This window comes from Festucalex cinctus, chromosome 8, assembly GCF_051991245.1.
Source record: "Festucalex cinctus isolate MCC-2025b chromosome 8, RoL_Fcin_1.0, whole genome shotgun sequence".
Lineage (NCBI taxonomy): Eukaryota > Metazoa > Chordata > Actinopteri > Syngnathiformes > Syngnathidae > Festucalex > Festucalex cinctus.
Genome location: NC_135418.1, coordinates 13,607,406 through 13,620,780, shown reverse-complemented (window position 1 = coordinate 13,620,780; position 13,375 = coordinate 13,607,406). Strand labels below are relative to the sequence as shown.

The 13,375-nt window shown below is 39.1% G+C and overlaps 1 protein-coding gene and 1 long non-coding RNA gene across 6 annotated transcripts in view; one reads left to right on the top strand and one right to left on the bottom strand.

The window, feature by feature from the left end:
* Positions 1-13,375, top strand: part of celf4 (CUGBP, Elav-like family member 4) — a 117,506-nt gene that overhangs the window by 18,257 nt on the left and 85,874 nt on the right. For all 5 annotated transcript variants that reach the window (XM_077528707.1, XM_077528708.1, XM_077528710.1 and 2 more), the window contains exon 2: positions 10,571-10,653. In XM_077528707.1, coding sequence (XP_077384833.1) covers positions 10,571-10,653 — 83 coding nt within the window. The remainder of the gene's footprint in view (positions 1-10,570; positions 10,654-13,375) is intronic.
* On the bottom strand, positions 8,673-10,997 carry LOC144023377 (uncharacterized). Its single transcript, XR_013284538.1, has 3 exons — positions 10,809-10,997; positions 10,587-10,689; positions 8,673-8,836 (listed from the first exon to the last, which is right to left on the bottom strand). It is a non-coding gene; the product is annotated as an uncharacterized LOC144023377 (long non-coding RNA).

Here is a 13,375-nt window from a genome sequence, read left to right as displayed (position 1 = left end):
GAACCAAAATCCAGCCTTTTTTTTTATTTCAGGGGGCAGACATTTATTTATTTATTTAATTATTTATTGGGGGCGGCCATTTTGCCACTTCCTGTCGACTGACGATGACATCATAGTTGCTCAGGGCTCTGGCTACGACCAATCACAGATGACCTTTTTTCTGAAGCTGAACTGTGATTGGTTGTTACGTGACCCTGAGCAACTGTGATGTCATTTTCACTCGACAGTAAGTTGCAAAATGGCCGCCTTCTTATATCTGCTGACTACCAGGGAAAAAAAATATTGTCCAATAGTGTTTATTTTGATATTCCCCAATCTTTGTGAAGTAACTGGAATACTGCAAAAGAAATTTTTTGAAAAAAAAAAAAAAAAAAAGTTGTTTTTATTTTTAAGCTATGATGTGTCCACTACAGAGGACATTTTTTAAAACTTAAGTGCTAGGCTCAAATACAGTTAAAATAATTCAAACAATACTTTAATGTGTTCTTAAGACTTACCGAAAACATGCTAACAACATTTAAAGCCTAAATTTGTTAAATAAAAAGTGTTATACACTTACTTTTCCTCTTCCCTAAAAAGTGCTTTTATGATGCAATCACAGGTAGCAAAGCCCCAACCCTACACATTTGGTGTCATTGGAAAGCTCTAAATATCCTCTATAGAGCACAAAAGGAGTTAATTCAATCGTATGCACTGGGTGGGAGATATTCAGGTTTTAAAACTTCCACTACAGAGGACAAATTTGAATTGCTGTTAGTCAGGAGGATATTGATTAAAAAAAAAAAATGCTGGATTTTGCTGCGTAACTCATATTCCATTAAAAAAAAAAAAGTAATAATACACATCATGTATAGTTGTTTAAGATCTAATTCATGCACAAGTCAACATTCGAAAAATGTCATTCATTGTTGTGTGATTATACTGTGCTATTTTTGGTCCTTTTCTGTCCCAGCAGGCCCATTGGAGAAATCATCTCCAAGTAGAAAGATGATTTATTTCCGAGAAGGCAAAGACAGATGTGATCAGTAAAATGTTCCTTCGGGAAATACTAAACAGCTTTAATGAGTTTGGCAGGAAAATTACAAAAGCCCAACAATCTCCATTTACAGTACAATCTGCACTACAAATTTTTAACCATTCAGTTGTGGCCACATATAACAAGGTGAGGAGTTCACCAGGAGTCGTTCAGAATGTAATTATTCTTTAGTTTGGAAAGCTCAAAATGGGTCACTCAAATATTTTGTGACAAATTGGCTGAGGTAAAATATGACAATGTGATTGGTCAGACAGACACACACACACGCACAAATGTGTGTGGATGGCCAGGAGACTTTTTTTGTTGTGACGAGCACATCTTCGAGTGTATTGTTGGACTTTACAACTAGAGGGTTCAAACCTCACATGTACTCAAGTCCGTTTGTGTATTTTCTGTTTCCGACCCTCACTGGACGATCGGCAGAGGAGAAAGGGGGAGTGAATGGGTTTGGGTTGGTGGTGTGTATGTGTGTGTGTGTTTGACACTGTCCTAATGATGCATTTTCTAGTCCATTGATTCCGAGGCTCTGCTCTCCAGTAAATCCTTCACATGCAACACATTAAAGCTCGCCCTTTTTCCTCCTTCGCCAATCGATTAGCACAGCTTAGAGACAGCCTCGCTGGGAAGCAGGGCGAGAGATGCCACTTGTTATCTTCAGGGACACACACGTGCACGCATACACGCACCATTTCAAGGGTCTTACACTGTCAGTGTGAGTTGGGTTGGTTTATTTACGTGCAACTTCCTGTCTATGGTTTTTGATATAGCAACCTGGATTTTTATGGCATATTCTCAAGGATGATACCATAAAAAAAATTGGTGAAAATCCACACTAAAGTTGATGTGAAATGTATTATCTGGATGTAGCGCGAACAAGCTATAAAGACGAAAAATCCAGAATGTGTACTTGACGGGCATTGCAAGAGCTAACTAGAAATGATTTGGAACGATAACACACTAGATTAAAGCACACTCAATGACATTTTATTCTATTGTGTGTATGCAATATTGTTATAGTAATGTGTGCCAGTTCTCAAATCTGTTCTCTCCCAATGCTACATTCCCAACTGCCTTGTGATTGCCTGGCAATCAGTCCAGGCTTTAAGTTTCTCACAAAGTTAGCTGGGTTGGGTTCTTCTAAACATACTGCGACCCTGAATGATTGTGAATTGGAAGAAATCTGTTTGGTTTAAAGTAAAGTAGCTTCACTGTAGAATTTGACAATGTCTGTATGTTCAACTGGAACAAACGGAAATACATACAAAAAGTGTATTTTATGTTGTTTACAAGTGAGTTGCTTCTCTGTTCTACCTCTTTTAGATTTTGATACATTAACATGCATTCACAAACACTCACACACAGTATAACTAGGCCACTTCTGTGAAGGATTACAGAGACTTAAATGCACTCAATGAGACATCAGCTCCTTGGACAAACTATTACTGTGTATTAATCTGCTGCTAGCTACCTTTAAGCTAATTAAATAGCCATTTTACTGTGATATTTACAAGGAGAATCCCGACCTTTAAACCATCAGACCAAATAGAAGAAGTAGAATTGCATATCAAATTGTATCATTCTTGAGGAAATGGTGAAATGGAGATAGAATAATTAATCTGCATGATTTCTTTCGTACTAATCTATATTCTTTGAACTTGGATTTCACAAACAGAAAGGATATAATTTTAATGATAGCCTACACACATATATTTGTTGTTTTTTTAACTCCATCAGAACCGCATTTTATATGCGTTATTTTTTTTTTTACTGATTTTGACTCTTCCCACATAAGAACAACATGGATTGTTTTTTTTGTCATTTTTTTTATGATGACATCATGAATGAAGTGTAATTGCACATCCACGACTGTAAGTGGCAGTGGTGCGCTCCTTTTTCGGAGAGCGTGCAAAGTGTATTAGCTCCTCTGCGCAGATATACTTAAATCAATTTTCTAGACAAATGATACTATTTGTGGTTACGGTGGAGAGTTGCAGGGAGTGCGAGAACAAAAAACAAAAAAGAGATCATTTAAAAGAAAATTGCTACATTGGGCCATATAGGTCTTTTTTTTTTTAATTACCCATCTATTTATAATGTATCAAAAGTACTTGTACTATTGGTATATGTTATCGGTGACTAATTACTCGTACTGATATACTGTATGCCTGAAAATTAGGAGATATGCAAGCACTGTGCCTTGGAGTTTCATCCATCATATTCATAATAAGCTTGTGTCTTTTTCCCTCGGTGACACGATTCTTTCTTGGAGCAATCTGCATATAGTCGCCTGTTGGTGAGCTGAGACTGCTATTCCACTTTACCATAAATGAATTCACCTCATCGTTCATAATACCGCCCCTTAGTTCTGCCTGCCCCAGCTGAAATCATATCATACTGAGGACCAGCGTTCATTAGTCATGGGAACAGCTCCTGAATATCAAGCCAAGTTTTACACAATAAAAAAAAATGTAATGTGCTCTGAGCTGTAATTGAAGTTTTCTTTATTTGGGCTCCCTATTCACACATACCGTAGTGCACTGCTCATCCCCAAGTTCATATTGTGGGCTTTAAAGTTAGTCTTTATTGAATCGGCCTTTACAGCTGGCAATTTAAGATTTTCGGATGATACGGGGAGAAAGTAGGAAGGTTTTTGTCCCCTGGAATAGCCTCCATCCTCGATATCTATTCACCATTTTGAGTAATGATCTGTGGGGTCAGTGTAGGTGAAGGGGATATGAGGAATTGCTGCTCACTTTATTGAATTACTATTCCTCACAGAGGCACTTGTTTTGTTTTCAGGCTGATATCAGATTCAAGCAAGGATATTCATCTCAAATATGTATGCACTTTTAATTAAAAATGTAACCTTAGCAGTTTCTGCATTACAGCAATTAGTGTCTGTTCTGTGTGTGCATGTGTGCGTGTATGTGCGTGACCTAGTTATAGATATTAAATTACCTACAGTTTCTGGCAACTTTATCATCCTTTAATCAAATATCTCTTGCAGTGCTATTTCTTTTCCATTTGATTTTATCGTATGACGAACACACTCTTGTTTCTCGCGTTTACTGAGCATACTGTCAGTAATCTTTGCTCAACTCTTTGAAGAAATAAAGCAAATGTGACATACAATGTCGATATCTGCTTTGACAGCTCAAAATTGGCCAACATCAAACAAAGTCCCATGCCAAAGTTTTTCGAGGCAGAGATCCATGGCCGTGCATCGAGGAGGTTCAGCTGTGCCGCGGATAAAGAGTTTAATGCTATTGACTCTTTTGAGGCTTTTACCAAGATGTTCTGAAATATTTAAATGATCACTGGGAGTTTCTCCCCATCTGTAGCTGGGAATAAAAGGATAGAGTGTGAGGAGGGAACTTTTTATGTCAGCCTTTTTACAATCCCTGAATTAATGGGCGCCAGATAATTAGAGAATTCTCAGCAATAACTTGTCCCTTAGCTTTCTAGTCTTGGGTGGCGTAGAGGCAGATCCTGCCGGCAAAAAGTAATTCATGTGTCCAGTAACAGTGTGAAGCACTAATTCAGGCAGGGATGCACTGGGATTCATTCGGCTTATAAGGCAATTGTAATTCCAGGGCTGAAATCTCCACTGTAAAACTGATTTTATCAGTGTTCTATCATTTGAATGGACATACTGTCCATTCAAATAAAAGTACGAAGCATACTTTAATATCACCTCATTTCATCTCAAAAGATGCATTAGGCACTGTCATCATAGTGTGACATATTCTCTGTTGGTAGGTGTTACTTTGTAGCAAATCTCCCTAGTGATATAAAGTGGTGGTGCCTGAACAGAAGCTGCTTTCTTTCAGTCCAATATGTATTTTATAGAGTGATTAAATTCCTGATTCAAAAATTTAGTGCCTTTAAATGGTGCATGACATTATGAGAAATTATAATCAAGCCCGATTTAAGTGCAATAATGATGCAGCTTTGTTGAATATATTTCAGTACATTAATGCTCCCCTTTATGCATGTATCCTTTTTTCCCCCTTGTTCTTATTGGGGTCGCAGGTAGCAATACACGTTGGAACGCAAGTCAATTATATACACATATAGACATATATGGTGTATGTAGAGGTAACTGAGCTCTTTTTTTTTCTCCATATAATATCGCCATTAGTGAAGCATTAATTTTATGAAAATGTTTTTTGAAAATCTGTTCTTTTTTTTTGTTTTTAATTTCAGCTACAAATAAGCATCCGCCACGCTGTCGTTTAAAGGAAATGAAACAAAAGGAGAAAGATCACCAATTAATTTTCAGCTGTTTATTGAAAGGGGAAGACAAACATACAAAGAGAATATGACAACACTCACAACAAGCATGACGCAGACACGCATACTGACGTATCCGAGTGGTAAACACCCAACCTGACTCTTTTCTTTCATTTGTATTGAACATATAAAAATGAAAAGCAACATACTTAGAAAACTATAATACACAAACACTTACCGAAACTGATGAGCAGGAGAAAGTTGACCTATTCCTAACCCCTTATCTTGAGTTCATTATTAATACATCAACACAAGGCTTGAAATCAGTGGTTTCATCTTGCAGTTTGTAAAGCAAAATTAGCATTTTGTGCCACAACAAAACACATTGAGCTGCAAAACTGTGAATCAATCAACTGTCCCAAAAGCTTCGGTGGGCTGTACGCACCTGCATTAAAGTGGAGCATGGCACCAGTCGGAGGTTGAGTCTCGAGTAGCTCAGTGCTACGTACGCCGCACCAGCTAGCTACAGCTAGCTAAGCAGCAATAGCTTCAGCTGGCTACTGCTGTGGTGAAATACTTTGCCAAACCAGTAATCGTCACCTCCAAGCTGGTGAACAAGCTACACTTCTGTTCTGACAAGTATCATTCTCACAAAGGGATAACCAACGAGGAAAGATGGCTAAGCCATGCTAATTGCTAAGCTAACCTAAGACTGACATGGCTTGCGTATTTCTTTAATACTGGAATGAAGTGCTTGGGGTAATCAGAGTACTCTTTTCACAGACATTTGGCTGAAACCTCATTAAAGCATCCAACTTTGAACAACAAAATAACAAGTAACACGCTGGAGAGAAAATATACTCACGACCGAAACGGGAAGTTAATTGTATGCTACGCCGAGAATCAGCCAGGGGTGGCCTATAAGGTTGAAAACAAAACATTTTTAAATCTCATTTTGTTACAAAAAGAAAATCCATTGAAGCTGTAAGTCCGACCTCATCGCGGTCTTCCATAATTTTCTGGCTTTCACCACAGAAGCTCAATACCCTAACCCCCCACCCAACTTCTTCCGATCAGTAAGGCTTCATAGTATCCAACATTCCCTTACTCCTCGCTTTCATCGTGTATTTCCCATCCCCTTATTCGTCCCTCTCTGTCTCACCCCCTCGGTGGGTATGTGTCCCTTTGGGGTGTCTGCGCCAGTTGAGATAAGCTGCAAGTGTAGGACACAGGGGGATGGTGTTCACAGAAGCTTGGTGATCTTATCTCCACTCTCTCCATCTCTCCCATACTGAGCATCCCTCGCACTTCCCCTTCTCTGTCCCGCTTCTGTCTTCCCCCTCTTTCGTTTTCTTCCCTGCCCTTCTTTCCTCCATCCCATCTGTACTCTCTGTAGACACGCACACAATACACATCCTCTCAGATCCCCTCTGCGCTGCAGTTGATTTGAATTTGAAGTGATGGGAAACCAAATTGGCAGCATTGACATCAGAAACAAACAGCTTATCTCTCCCTCCTGGGCCAATATTGGTCTTAGTCAGATACTAAAGCCCCTGCCAGCATCGGACTTGTGACAATGATGATGAATTGAATGTTTGTTGACTGTCACACATTGTATATATGAGACTCGATGAACAGTTTTGCATTTGAAGACACAATGCGCATGGAAATACAGTGAGAGGTGGAAGATTTTTTTGTTTTTTCATGAGATTTATACTTGAATGTAATTGGGTACGTAAATATAAGTCTTTTTATATGTACCACACATACAAAATTGTGCTAAAGTGTCATATCCCCACTGGCTTTGTTTTAATTACTGTTCATTGTTCATTCATGTTTGAACAACAGTGACTTTTTTAGACAGTACGTATGAGGCTTCCCTCCTCCAACATCCCACAACCCTCCCACCTACACAGTTCTTTTGTATATCCATCCATCCATCCATCCAACCATCCATCCATCCATCCATCCATCCATCCATCCATCCATCCATCCATCTTTTTAACCGCTTAATCCTCACAAGGCAACACTTGTTTTTGCTCCCATTTTTTATGAGATGAACTCAAAGATCTAAAAAACAAACAAAAAAAGACCTTTAAAAAAAAACAGTCACTACTGTAGTTTTTTGAGTCCAGCCCCATAAAACAAAACTACACCTTTCAGAGCCTTTTATTATGGGCAGTCTAAGGCACACCTGTGCACTAATCATGGTGTCAAATCAGCATCTTGATATGGCAAACCTGTGAGGTGGGATGGATTATATCGGCAAAGGAGAAGGGCTCAGTATCACAGATTTAGACTGGTTTGTGAAAATTGTTTGAGAGAAATGGTGATATTGTGTACGTAAGAAGTTTTAGATCTTTGAGTTCATCTCATAAAAAATGGGAGCAAAAATAAAAGTGTTGTATTTATATATTTTTGTTGAGTTTATTTTGTCTTATTAAGTCACTATGTACTGAGGTGTTTTTTCCAGATCTCACACTGTACCCCCCTACACAGAGGAAGATAGTTTGGGAGTTACTTTTTACCCATTTTCATAATCATTGTCTTCCCTTTTTGATCATCTAAGAAATCGGTGCACCGCCTGGTGAGCCTTCAGACTTCCTGTTCTGTCCCGCCCCTGTTGGTGTCGCTGTCATGTTTCTTGGACAGGTTGAAATCTGTTCATTTAATGCATTTCATTGCTCTGTAATTGTGACATGTGCAATGAGTATACATTTGATTTCCATTCCATATGTACTGAACATAATGAACATTAAAGTAGAGTACATTTGAGTGAGTTAAGTGTCATCCGTGTGAAAAGGACGTAGGGGGTGGGGGGGGCACATGCATGTTTGATTTAACACGACAGGCCCAGAGAGGACGAGGAGATAGCCGAGCTGTCAGCGGCCAGCTCCCATTTCGCCTAATGAGTGAGAGGCCTGTTAATTAAAAACACCAACAAGAGCAGCTGCCTTGTGCATTACCGTCAGTAAGACCTGAGGTTAAAGACGAAGCCTCCGGAGGGGTGGCCGCAACTTCCGCATGCACTATATGGAGTTGCCCACGACAACAGACGTGTGCAACCAGGATGGCGACGGAGAACAGAATGTTTGGTTTGAAGGATTTTTAGTGTCTAATTGAATCATGTCACCATTGTCCATGGTGATGTTGCGTGTGGACATGTTTTATTTATTTGTCATCCCCATAAATCATTTCCCTCGATGTGAAGATTGACAGGCTGTCAGCCTTCTTGATTGTAGCGCTGTCATCATGGGATGGCGAGGGCGAGGCTTCCACATTCCCCGCGGCTGCTTCTTCGTCTCCATCTTCCTTCCACCCCACATGTCAGCCCAGGTGGCAACAAACCCGAGGATTGTGAGTAGTCTTGGAACAACATATGGAGCCCAGATTTGGACAAATGAAGAGTGGAAGAGAAAAGGGGTGGGTTGTCAGGGAAAATGTCGATCTGTGTCACAGCAGCCAGAGGAGTGCGATGGGCGAACGGATAACTGGCAGCCGGGAAGCTCCGTCACATCTGACGCGTTTCTCAGGCGGAGGAGCTCTCACGCAGCATATTGCACAAATCTGCAAGCCAGCAGATATTGGCCTTCTTAATTTCTCAGTGCAGACTCGACCGCGCTCACGCGAATATGAATGTTCCCTTTGTTCAGTTGCGGTTGTGTGGCTCGTCGTGCACAGAACATTTTATGTTCCTGATTGGCGACAGGCGGGCGATTTGTGTTGTTATTGACGGAACGTGGAACTGCAAATGTGGAGAAAACATTTTTGACTGGCAAATGCATTTGAAGGTTTACTTTTTTATATGTTTATATTTATATTTTATATGCAAATATGTTGAAACATATTTTAAAATACGGTCGAACATAAAGTATTTTTTTAAATTGTTTTATCATTTGGCCTACGTGATACCAATACGTTCATAAATTAACTCATTAGCTCCCAAAAATATATATATATACACATATATGTTCTATTTTAAATGTATTAAGCGCTCCAAAGACGTATTTATACGTTTATGTTTTGTTTTTTTATGCAAGAACATACAGAAGGCTTGCATGCAGCCTCTCAACTGCAGCAAACGGGTGAAAAAAAAAATGTGAAAAAAAGACCAGCAGGTGGCAGAAGAGTGTAATCAACCAGATCAACCAGGGCCATGAAAACAAGCTGTTTCCCCACAATTCTAAGCAGATTTGTGAATGATGATGAAACTTAGCTGTATACTAATGCTAATTGCTGCAAAACGAAAACAGATATAAATATACTTCTTTTTTTCCTGATGAAAGAAGAGATTTTAATCTTTCCTTTGGTAGGTTACATGTTTTTATAGCAATAGAACACAATGTTCCGTGGGCCTTTCAAAATCGGTCAAAATCCAGGAAAACAGCCAGCAGTTGTTTTTAAGTGAAGGAGTATGTAAACATTGTCTATTAGTAATTTGTATGATTTATTAATATGTCTACAGTGCATGATTTGTGGTCAGCATTTTTTCCCATAATGGGCATGTGCAAATCAATACCCCCAAGCTTATTTTTTTTAGCAGGTTAGTACGTTCAAATGTACTTGTGAATACGTTCAAATGTACACTAAATTCTGTACAGTAAGTTTTATTCTAAACAGAGTAAAATTTACACTTGGAAGAGAGTAAAATATTCACAGTAAATTTTACTTAAAGTATTTTTAATCTGTACGAGAGAATGTGCTTATCCCGTAAAAAAAAAAAAAAAAAAAATCACTTAGTTATTCTAAGTAAATTTTGCTACAAGAGATTTTGGCACAATTGTACTAGTTTATTTTTTTTTTAAATAGACAAGGGTTGAGGAACAAACACAATCTTGCGCTTGCGATCTACCACCTGAGCTATGCCACTCCTACTGTTTTTTTGGGGTGTTGGAGTTACGAAGATTCCAGCTGACACGAGCGGTATACTAACACACAGTAGGAGCTGCATGGTTGAGGGAGTAGATTGTCTCCCAACCTGAACTTGTGGGTTTGTTCCTCAACACTTGATTTTACTCTGTTTAGAGTGGGTCCAAATAGACTCTGTTTAGAGTAAAAATTTACTATACACAATTTACCATGTACTGGCAAATACATTCAAATGTATATAAATATGGCTGAACTTATTTTCCAGTCAAAAACTGTTACTCCACATTGACAGTTCCACGCTTCCGTAGTTCTCTGTTGTGTTTCCCGTAGCTATTTGCTGAAGGTTGCTGGAGCACCCTCCCACGTCTTGTCTCTTTCTCTTTGTCCCCAGCTCGCATTATATAATGATGTCTTTCTTTTGCTGTGTTTCAGGCTGTGCCTTCCTCACCTACTGTGCCAGGGAGTCAGCCTTGAAAGCCCAGAATGCATTGCACGAGCAGAAGACCCTTCCAGGGGTAAGTCATACACTTCGTGTGCAGCACAATGTTGGCCTGCAAGCAAAGACGCAGACAGCACAATACACATGAAGTGCTACATTCATGGTGGCACTCGTGTATTCATTTTCCACATACAAATGCCTGACATTTATTTCAAATCAAAGGGGACTCACCATCTTTGCCACGCCTGTCACTTTGTGTTTATCACTGGCGGTGCACCAGACACGAGCAGAGCCTTCCTTTCGCTTACCGTCCTCTCGCTCTCCCTCTCTCGTCACTCTGACAGTCACACACACATATAAACCCACGGGGAGAAGCCACACACAGCATCACATCATAGGCATACTATTTATAGTCCTTCCTTCAGTTTGTGTAAATGAGTGTGCGCCCGTGTGTGCGTTGGTTAGAAGCAGCCGTGTGTGGGCGAGTGTGTGAGAGAAAGACAGGGGATGAGAAGCCAGTGGCTGCGTGGATGACGGCTATTTGTACATTTGAGTGCACGCTCTGCATCATGTGCATCATGGATGTAGCACGTCTCCTCGACAGATGTTCATGCCGTGCAGACGTTAGCAGTCATGTATGACGCACATGAAAGACGGCTCTTATGAATGGTGAGCTGTCAGTCGTGCGTGACACTGTGGAGGAGGTACAATTCAATATGTGAATGGGAGGATTATATACAGTATAATATAGATTAGTTATGGTCGAGTATCAGTTAGGGACCTTCGATACCACCTTTTTTCAGACCTATACCAGTATGAGTACTTAACTCTTGAGTAGTCATTGATACCAATACCAAGTGCTGATACCAGTAGTACTTTTAATACATAAAATTATTTTAATAAAAAATAAAAGACAGATCATTTGGTATAAGTATGGTATAAGAGTGCTTTTTCCTTAAATTTGGATGGAAATTATTATTACTATAATTTTCTATTCTTCTAATTTCAATTTTTTAGTTCCTGATCATAAAACGGCTACAAGTAGAGATGGGTGAGTACTGATCACAATATCAGCCGCTGTCACGGGTACCCATACCTTGAAATAATGCCTGGTATCGGCTGCCATTCCTAATACGATACCTTGAAATAAGGACTAGTATCAGTCCGATACCCTGCATTATTTCAAGATATATATATATTTTTTTTAATTAAATAAAAAAAATAAATTAAAAAAGAATTTCAAGCTATTACTACTCGCAACGCCCTCTTGTGGCCATTTTATGATCAGGAACTGGAAATTAGAAGAATGGAAAATTTAGATTTTTTTTCAAGGAAAAAAGCTATATTATGATATAGAGGTCTTTAAAATTATTTGTCATTGTTTTATGAGGGGAAATTTTATGTGGAAGAAATAGACTAGTGGTGTAGGTGTGTTTTACGATCAGGAACTGGAAATTAGAAGAATAGAAAATTGAGATTTTTTTTTTAAAGGAAAAAATATATATTGTGATATAAAGATCTTTAAAATTATCTGGATAAAATATATTGTGATATAAAGATCTTTAAAATTATCTGTCATTGTTATCTTGGGGGGAAAACTTACGTAAAAAAATGTACTAGTGGTATCAGTATCAGTGACTACTCAAGAGTTGAGTATTCGTACTGGTATCATTCTGGAAAAAAAGTTGAATCAGACATCCCACGTGTGACTGTAGTGATTTTAAGATGCATAGTTTTGTAGGAGTTTTTGCATGCATTTATCTTTGCAATTTATTTGTTAGTATGCACTGTATGTGCATGGGGATTCATGCACATGTATTTTATGTGTACAGATGCAAGCCAAGTTCATCTGTGAGCGTGCACACGTGTGTGTCAGGAAGTTTTGATGTGTCTCTGTCAGGCCTGGCTTGCTTTGCTGTGTTCGTTTTTAATGACGCCTCCAGGGAAGCTGACAGTCGCCGTGTTGAGCGCATAGCCTTTGATGTGAGTGATTATGACATCACAGACGTGCAGCGAGAAGAGCGGAGGAGTGGGGATCCGTGCTTTCATTTTTTATTTTTTCTCCCACTTCCCAGTGGCATATTTTTCAGAGAGAAACAGGGAGGGAGAGACCAACAAAAACAGAGCGAGATTAAATATTTGGTCAAAACCAAAATGCGATTTTGTGTTCACACATCTGCTGTGACTGATGCTGTGGCATTTGCCGTCATTGAGGAAAAATCTGTTTGTATTTTACTGTATAACAGCAGCGAGCAAGTCATAGATTTGGTCACCTGCACAGACATTTGAAATCAACCTGTCTTCAGGGCAAATGCTAATTAGCAACGCTTTAGCCAGGAAAAGGACACTCAATTTTACAATTGATCGAGGGTGAGCCTAAAGTAAACAAGTGAATGCCTTAAGAGAGACATATTGTAGATATTCCAAGAGAAATGGAGCAGGAAGCCGCTCAGTATGCTGAAGACTTCAGAGACATTGGTTAAATGGCTTTGTTGTTTATATATACAAAAAAAAAGTAAGTCCAGTAATTGTATGGTGTTTCAAATTGCCATTCTACCTGTACACTCCAGTCCTGTAGGTGGCAGTAATGGACATTCTAAACTTATACTGGTAACCATATTTAAAATAGCAAAAGATTGTGGCCAAAATGTAGCGAGCCTTACCGACCACGTCAGGTACATTCAAATGATTAATTTGAACACAATTATTCTCTTTGTTCATGTCCCCTTCCAGCTGTCATTTTTTTTATATATATATTTGAATCCAACGTGGGTTCAAACTTCGAGCTAATCGTGCGG